The sequence below is a fragment of the Engystomops pustulosus genome, chromosome 4 (genome assembly GCF_040894005.1).
Source record: "Engystomops pustulosus chromosome 4, aEngPut4.maternal, whole genome shotgun sequence".
Classification (NCBI taxonomy): domain Eukaryota; kingdom Metazoa; phylum Chordata; class Amphibia; order Anura; family Leptodactylidae; genus Engystomops; species Engystomops pustulosus.
The window spans coordinates 225,261,441-225,271,290 of record NC_092414.1 but is presented as its reverse complement, the minus strand read 5'-3'; the positions used below and the strand labels follow the sequence as shown (position 1 = coordinate 225,271,290).

Sequence of the window (9,850 nt, the reverse complement as noted above, 5' to 3'; positions counted from 1 at the left end):
CCGGGATGTCTGCAGTGTAATAATATCACATGTTATGGATGATACATGGTACAGGGTCAGGAGGGGCCGGGATGTCTGCAGTGTAATAATATCACATGTTATGGATGATACATGGTACAGGGTCAGGAGGGGCCTGGCTGTCTGCAGTGTAATAATATCACGTTATAGATGATACATGGTACAGGGTCAGGAGGGGCCGGGATGTCTGCAGTGTAATAATATCACATCTTATGGAGAATACATGGTACAGGGTCAGGAGGGGTAAGGATGTCTGCAGTGTAATAATATCACATGTTATGGATGATACATGGTACAGGGTCAGGAGGGGCTGGGATGTCTGCAGTGTAATAATATCACGTTATGGATGATACATGGTACAGGGTCAGGAGGGCCCGGGATGTCTGCAGTGTAATAATATCACATGTTATGGATGATACATGGTACAGGGTCAGGAGGGCACGGGATGTCTGCAGTGTAATAATATCACATGTTATGGATGATACATGGTACAGGGTCAGGAGGGGCCAGGATGTCTGCAGTGTAATAATATCACATGTTATGGATGATACATGGTACAGGGTCAGGAGGGATCAGGATGTCTGCAGTGTAATAATATCACATGTTATGGATGATACATGGTGCAGGGTCAGGAGGGATCAGGATGTCTGCAGTGTAATAATATCACATGTTATGGATGATACACGGTACAGGGTCAGGAGGGGCCGGGATGTCTGCAGTGTAATAATATCACGTTATGGATGATACATGGTACAGGGTCAGGAGGGGCCGGGATGTCTGCAGTGTAATAATATCACATCTTATGGATGATACATGGTACAGGGTCAGGAGGGGCCGGGATGTCTGCAGTGTAAAAATATCACATGTTATGGATGGTACAGGGTCAGGAGGGGCCGGGATGTCTGCAGTCTAATAATATTACATGTTATGGATGATACATGGTACAGGGTCAGGAGGGGCCGGGATGTCTGCAGTGTAATAATATCACATGCTATGGATGATACATGGTACAGGGTCAGGAGGGGTCGGGATGTCTGCAGTGTAACAATATCACATGTTATGGATGATACATGGTACAGGGTCAGGAGGGGCCGGGATGTCTGCAGTGTAATAATATCACATGTTATGGATGATACATGGTGCAGGGTCAGGAGGGGCCGGGATGTCTGCAGTGTAATAATATCACATGTTATGGATGATACATGGTACAGGGTCAGGAGGGGCCGGGATGTCTGCAGTGTAATAATATCACATGTTATGGATGATACATGGTACAGGGTCAGGAGGGGCCGGGATGTCTGCAGTGTAATAATATCACATGTTATGGATGATACATGGTACAGGGTCAGGAGGGGCCGGGATGTCTGCAGTGTAATAATATCACATGTTATGGAGGATGCATGGTACAGGGTCAGGAGGGGCCAGGATGTCTGCAGTGTAATAATATCACATGTTATGGATGATACATGGTACAGGGTCAGGAGGGGCCGGGATGTCTGCAGTGTAATAATATCACATGTTATGGATGATACATGGTACAGGGTCAGGAGGGGCCGGGATGTCTGCAGTGTAATAATATCACATGTTATGGATGATACATGGTACAGGGTCAGGAGGGGCCGGGATGTCTGCAGTGTAATAATATCACATGTTATGGAGTATACATGGTGTAGGGTCAGGAGGGGCCGGGATGTAAGCTTTGAGCTATGTATCTGGACACAGATTGGTCACTGCCCCTGGGTCCCATAAGCTTAGCTTCTCTGTGATGAACCCAGGGCTACGTAGCCATGTGGGAGGAGCCTCTGTGACTTCAGAGATGACAGACCATCACAGCAGCATCACCTCCTTACAACCAGACATTTATTATCAGCAGCACACTGTACACAAGTCACACCCAAGGCTGCAGTCAGTTCCACTACAACAGTCCCTGGGGTTGGTATATGCGCTGCAGCTCTGGATGTGATTAGAGTGAAGGCACGGTCCAGGAGCATCCCTGTATGTGCAGTCCCGGGGCGCTCACTCCTCGTGGGCTCGGTACACTCGGATGTGGATGGCAGAGTTGTTGCGGTTGCGGGTGCCCGGTTCTCCGTCCTCGCCTCCCTCAGGCTCCATGTCGTCGGTGAGCTCCACGGTGGAGGTGCTGGCGGAGAGGAGGAGGGTGTCCGGCAGGGCCAGCTGCAGCTGCAGGGCCAGGTTAATGGCGCGCCCGATGGCCAGGCCCAGGCCGTGCACCCGCAGCTCCTTCTGGTCTCCGCTCTCCAGGAGGCGGCGACACCGAGACAACTGGGCCCGGAAATCAGTCTTAGTGTTCACGTAGATGTCATTGGGTCCGCGGGGCGGGCGTGGTGCCGGGCGACGGCGATGAGAGGGGGGGCCATCACCAAGAGACGTCTGCTCAGCCATGGCCTGCGGAGGGGGAGAGGAAGGGGTTACTGAGAATGATGAGAGATGTAGTCCTGTCCTCTGTATACACCGCCATACACTGCTATATCCCGTCCTCTGTATACACCGCCATACACTGCTATATCCCGTCCTCTGTATACACCGCCATACACTGCTATATCCCGTCCTCTGTATATACCGCCATACACTGCTATATCCTGTCCTCTGTATATACCGCCATACACTGCTATATCCTGTCCTCTGTATACACTGCTATATCCTGTCCTGTGTATATACCTCCATACACTGCTATATCCTGTCCTCTGTATATACCCCCATACACTGCTATATCCTGTCCTCTGTATATACCCCCATACACTGCTATATCCTGTCCTCTGTATATACCCCCATACACTGCTATATCCTGTCCTCTGTATATACCCCCATACACTGCTATATCCCGTCCTGTGTATATACCTCCCACTGCTATATCCTGTCCTCTGTATATACCTCCATACACTGCTATATCCCGTCCTCTGTATATACCGCCATACACTGCTATATCCTGTCCTCTGTATATACCGCCATACACTGCTATATCCCGTCCTCTGTATATACCGCCGTACACTGCTATATCCCGTCCCCTGTATATACCTCCATACACTGCTATATCCTGTCCTCTGTATATACCCCCATACACTGCTATATCCTGTCCTCTGTATATACCGCCATACACTGCTATATCCTGTCCTCTGTATATACCCCCATACACTGCTATATCCCGTCCTCTGTATACACTGCTATATCCCGTCCTGTGTATATACCTCCATACACTGCTATATCCTGTCCTCTGTATATACCTCCATACACTGCTATATCCCGTCCTCTGTATATACCGCCATACACTGCTATATCCTGTCCTCTGTATATACCGCCATACACTGCTATATCCTGTCCTCTGTATATACCCCCATACACTGCTATATCCCGTCCTGTGTATATACCTCCATACACTGCTATATCCTGTCCTCTGTATATACCTCCATACACTGCTATATCCCGTCCTCTGTATATACCGCCATACACTGCTATATCCCGTCCTGTGTATATACCTCCATACACTGCTATATCCTGTCCTCTGTATATACCTCCATACACTGCTATATCCCGTCCTCTGTATATACCGCCATACACTGCTATATCCCGTCCTCTGTATACACTGCTATATCCTGTCCTCTGTATATACCGCCATACACTGCTATATCCTGTCCTCTGTATATACCCCCATACACTGCTATATCCCGTCCTCTGTATATACCGCCATACACTGCTATATCCTGTCCTCTGTATATACCCCCATACAATGCTATATCCCGTCCTCTGTATATACCGCCATACACTGCTATATCCCGTCCTGTGTATATACCTCCATACACTGCTATATCCTGTCCTCTGTATATACCTCCATACACTGCTATATCCCGTCCTCTGTATATACCGCCATACACTGCTATATCCCGTCCTCTGTATACACTGCTATATCCTGTCCTCTGTATATACCGCCATACACTGCTATATCCTGTCCTCTGTATATACCCCCATACACTGCTATATCCCGTCCTCTGTATATACCGCCATACACTGCTATATCCTGTCCTCTGTATATACCCCCATACAATGCTATATCCCGTCCTGTGTATATACCCCCATACACTGCTATATTCCACTGTGTGAACACAACGTGCACAGAATACAGAGCACTGGAGGGGGAAGATAACGCGTCCGTGACGTCACTAGAGCTCTCGTCCGAATCACTGGTCACGGCGCAGCACACGGGCAGCGGTGTACGGTATATACGGTGTGTACGGCGGCCCGGTTGGGACATTCCTCTCACCTCACTGCTCCGGCGGCGCCACCAGTTCCGCCACGCGCTTCCCACAGCCTCGCCTTACGTCATTGTGGGCGGAGCAACACTCACCAATCACTGCTCGCAAAGGTTTCCGTGGCAACACCTGACAGAGAAAAAAGCCCGGGAAAGTCTTTGCAGCAGATTTTGAGCCAAGGACAGATCCGTGAGAGGAAGTAGACCCGCCCCCTGCACACACAGCCGTATACATCCCGTATACAGCCCGCCATGACTGGAGCTGGGGGGGCAGGACACACAGCCCGTATACATCCCGTATACACACAGCCCGCCATGACAGGAGCAGGGGGACAGGACACACACAGCCGTATACAGCCTGCCATGACTGGAGCTGGGGGGCAGGACACACACAGCCCGCCATGACAGGAGCAGGGCGACGGGACACACACAGCCCGTATACATCCCGTATACACACAGCCCGCCATGACAGGAGCAGGGGGACAGGACACACACAGCCCGTATACATCCCGTATACAGCCCGCCATGACAGGAGCAGGGGGACAGGACACACACAGCCGTATACAGCCCGCCATGACTGGAGCTGGGGGGCAGGACACACACAGCCCGTATACAGCCCGCCATGACTGGAGCTGGGGGGCAGGACACACACAGCCCGTATACAGCCCGCCATGACTGGAGCTGGGGGGCAGGACACACACAGCCCGCCATGACAGGAGCAGGGGGACAGGACACACACAGCCCGTATACAGCCCGCCATGACAGGAGCTGGGGGGCAGGACACACACAGCCCGTATACATCCCGTATACACACAGCCCGCCATGACAGGAGCAGGGGGACAGGATACACACAACCCGTATACATCCCGTATACATGCGCCATGACAGGAGCAGGGCGACGGGACACACACAGCCGTATACAGCCCGCCATGACAGGAGCAGGGCGACGGGACACACACAGCCCGTATACATCCCGTATACACACAGCCCGCCATGACAGGAGCAGGGGGACAGGACACACACAACCCGTATACAGCCCGCCATGACAGGAGCAGGGGGACAGGACACACACAGCCCGTATACATCCCGTATACAGCCCGCCATGACAGGAGCAGGGGGACAGGACACACACAGCCGTATACAGCCCGCCATGACTGGAGCTGGGGGGCAGGACACACACAGCCCGCCATGACAGGAGCAGGGGGACAGGACACACACAGCCCGTATACAGCCCGCCATGACTGGAGCTGGGGGGCAGGACACACACAGCCCGTATACATCCCGTATACACACAGCCCGCCATGACAGGAGCAGGGGGACAGGATACACACAACCCGTAAACATCCCGTATACATGCGCCATGACAGGAGCAGGGCGACGGGACACACACAGCCGTATACAGCCCGCCATGACTGGAGCTGGGAGGCAGGACACACACAGCCCGTATACATCCCGTATACACACAGCCCGCCATGACAGGAGCAGGGGGACAGGATACACACAACCCGTATACATCCCGTATACATGCGCCATGACAGGAGCAGGGCGACGGGACACACACAGCCGTATACAGCCCGCCATGACTGGAGCTGGGGGGCAGGACACACACAGCCCGTATACATCCCGTATACACACAGCCCGCCATGACAGGAGCAGGGGGACAGGACACACACAACCCGTATACATGCGCCATGACAGGAGCAGGGCGACGGGACACACACAGCCGTATACAGCCCGCCATGACTGGAGCTGGGGGGCAGGACACACACAGCCCGTATACATCCCGTATACACACAGCCCGCCATGACAGGAGCAGGGGGACAGGACACACACAACCCGTATACATGCGCCATGACAGGAGCAGGGGGACAGGACACACACAGCCGTATACAATTTTGTCCCTCTTTCCTTTTCACAAATGTTGGGAGGTATGGATCATCTCGTATACATGCGCCATGACAGAAACAGGGGGACACAGCCAGTATACATCTCGTATACATGCGCCATTACAAGAGCAGGGGGACACAGCCAGTATACATCCCGTATACATGCGCCATGACAGGAGCAGGGGGACACAGCCAGTATACATCCCGTATACATGCGCCATGACAGGAGCAGGGGGACACAGCCAGTATACATCCCGTATACATGTGCCATGACAGGAGCAGGGGGACAGGACACACACACATCCCGCCATGACAGGAGCAGGGAGATAGGACACACACAACCCGTATACATGCGCCATGACAGGAGCAGGGGGACAGGACACACACAGCTGTATACAATTTTGTCCCTCTTTCCTTTTCACAAATGTTGGGAGGTATGGATCATCTCGTATACATGCGCCATGACAGAAACAGGGGGACACAGCCAGTATACATCCCGTATACATGCGCCATGACAGGAGCAGGGGGACACAGCCAGTATACATCCCGTATACATGTGCCATGACAGGAGCAGGGGGACACAGCCAGTATACATCCCGTATACATGCGCCATGACAGGAGCAGGGGGACACAGCCAGTATACATCCCGCCATGGCTGGAGCTCGGGGGCAGGACACATACATCCCGTATACACACAGCCCGCCATGACAGGAGCAGGGCGACAGGACACACACAGCCGTATACATGCGCCATGACAGGAGCAGGGGGACACAGCCAGTATACATCTCGTATACATGCGCCATGACAGGAGCAGGGGGACACAGCCAGTATACATCCCGTATACATGTGCCATGACAGGAGCAGGGGGACAGGACACACACACATCCCGCCATGACAGGAGCAGGGAGATAGGACACACACAACCCGTATACATGCGCCATGACAGGAGCAGGGGGACAGGACACACACAGCCGTATACAATTTTGTCCCTCTTTCCTTTTCACAAATGTTGGGAGGTATGGATCATCTTGTATACATGCGCCATGACAGAAACAGGGGGACACAGCCAGTATACATCCCGTATACATGCGCCATGACAGGAGCAGGGGGACACAGCCAGTATACATCCCGTATACATGTGCCATGACAGGAGCAGGGGGACACAGCCAGTATACATCCCGTATACATGCGCCATGACAGGAGCAGGGGGACACAGCCAGTATACATCCCGTATACATGCGCCATGACAGGAGCAGGGGGACACAGCCAGTATACATACTGCCATGACTGGAGCTGGGGGGCAGGACACATACATCCCGTATACACACAGCCCGCCATGACAGGAGCAGGGGGACAGGACACACACAGCCAGTATACATCCCGTATACATGCGCCATGACAGGAGCAGGGGGACACAGCCAGTATACATCCCGCCATGACTCGAGCTGGGGGGCAGGACACATACATCCCGTATACACACAGCCCGCCATGACAGGAGCAGGGCGACAGGACACACACAGCCGTATACATGCGCCATGACAGGAGCAGGGGGACACAGCCAGTATACATCTCGTATACATGCGCCATGACAGGAGCAGGGGGACACAGCCAGTATACATCCCGTATACATGCGCCATGACAGGAGCAGGGGGACACAGCCAGTATACATCCCGTATACATGCGCCATGACAGGAGCAGGGGGACACAGCCAGTATACATCCCGTATACATGCGCCATGACAAGAGCAGGGGGACACAGCCAGTATACATCCCGTATACATGCGCCATGACAGGAGCAGGGGGACACAGCCAGTATACATCCCGTATACATGCGCCATGACAGGAGCAGGGGGACACAGCCAGTATACATCCCGTATACATGCGCCATGACAGGAGCAGGGGGACACAGCCAGTATACATCCCGTATACATGCGCCATGACAGGAGCAGGGGGACACAGCCAGTATACATCCCGTATACATGCGCCATGACAGGAGCAGGGGGACACAGCCAGTATACATCCCATATACATGTACCATGACAGGAGCAGGGGGACAGGACACACACACATCCCGCCATGACAGGAGCAGGGAGATAGGACACACAGAGCCCATATACATCCCGTATACATGCACCATGACAGGAGCAGGGGGACAGGACACACGCAGCCCGTATACATCCTGTATACATGTGCCATGGCAGGAGCAGGGGGACGGGACACACACAGCCCGTATACATCCCGTATACATGTGCCATGGCAGGGGGACGGGACACACACAGCCCGTATATATCCCGTATACATGTGCCATGGCAGGAGCAGGGGTACAGGACACACACAGCTCGTATACAGCCCGTATACATCCCGCTATGACAGGAGCAGGGGTACAGGACACACACAGCTCCTTTACATCCCGCTATGACAGGAACAGGGGGACAGGACACACACACAGCCCATATACATGTGCCATGACAGGAGCAGGGGGACAGGACACACACAGCTCGTATACATCCCGCTATGACAGGAACAGGGGGACAGGACACACACACAGCCCATATACATGTGCCATGACAGGAGCAGGGGGACAGGACACACACAGCCAGTATACATCCCGTATACATGCGCCATGGCAGGAGCAGGGGGACAGGACACACACAGCCCGTTTACATGTGCCATGGCAGGAGCAAGGGGACAGGACACACACAGCCCGTATACATCCAGTATACATGTGCCATAACAGGAGCAGGGGGGGTCTGTGCTATGCTCACAGCACGAGGAGCTCATTCTCTTTCAGTTTAGGTTCGGTTCTGTTGATTATTCCGCTGTGTGCACTAGATCCCCTCAGAATCCATGTCACCTCCATTGCTGAACATGTGACGGATGTATGGGGTCTCCGGGTCACTAGAACAGGGATTTACACAATCACCATAGCCATGTGACTATATTAGGGGGGAAGCCATGTGACTATACTGGGGGGGGGGGGCATGTGACTACTGGGGAGGGGGGTGGGGAGACCATGTGACTACTGGGGAGGGGGGTGGGGAGACCATGTGACTACTGGGGTGGGGTGGGGGGCATGGGGAGGGGAGGTCATGTGTCTATGCTGGGGAGGGGAGGGGAGAGGCCATGTGACTATACTGAGGAGAGGGGAGGCCATGTGACTATGCTGGGGAGGGCGGAAGCCATGTGACTACTGGGGGTGAGGGGAGGCCATGTGACTATACTGAGGAGGGGGAGGCCATGTGACTATACTGGGGAGGGGGGGAGGCCATGTGACTATACTGGGGAGAGGGGAGGACATGTGACTATACTGGGGAGAGGGGAGGACATGTGACTATACTGGGGAGGGGGGGCATGTGACTATACAGGGGAGGGGGGGAGGCCATGTGACTATACTGGGGAGTGGGGGAGGACATGTGACTATACTGGGGAGAGGGGGAGGCCATGTGACTATACTGGGGAGTGGGGGAGGACATGTGACTATACTGGGGAGAGGGGAGGACATGTGACTATACTGGGGAGGGGGCGGCCATGTGACAACTGGGGACGGGGAGGCCATGTGACTATACTGGGGAGGGGGGAGGCCATGTGACTATACTGGGGAGAGGGGAGGCCATGTGACTATACTGGGGAGAGGGGAGGCCATGTGGCTATACTGGGGGTGAAGGGAGGCCATGTGACTATAC

The 9,850-nt window shown here is 53.8% G+C and overlaps 1 protein-coding gene across 5 annotated transcripts; it reads right to left on the bottom strand.

Moving 5' to 3' along the window:
- Positions 1-1,860: 1,860 nt before the first annotated feature.
- On the bottom strand, positions 1,861-4,427 carry POP7 (POP7 homolog, ribonuclease P/MRP subunit). Of its 5 annotated transcripts, none has more exons than XM_072150051.1 (2): positions 4,295-4,427; positions 1,861-2,424 (listed from the first exon to the last, which is right to left on the bottom strand). In XM_072150051.1, the coding sequence occupies exon 2, from the start codon at positions 2,419-2,421 to the stop codon at positions 2,035-2,037; it is 387 nt and encodes a 128-aa protein (XP_072006152.1). In that variant the 5' UTR covers positions 2,422-2,424; positions 4,295-4,427; the 3' UTR covers positions 1,861-2,034. The 5 variants fall into 5 exon arrangements, with proteins under 5 accessions (XP_072006152.1, XP_072006154.1, XP_072006149.1 ...); XM_072150053.1 differs by having other exon boundaries at positions 4,379-4,403; XM_072150048.1 differs by lacking the exon at positions 4,295-4,427 and adding an exon at positions 4,105-4,271.
- Between the last annotated feature and the right edge of the window lie 5,423 nt (positions 4,428-9,850).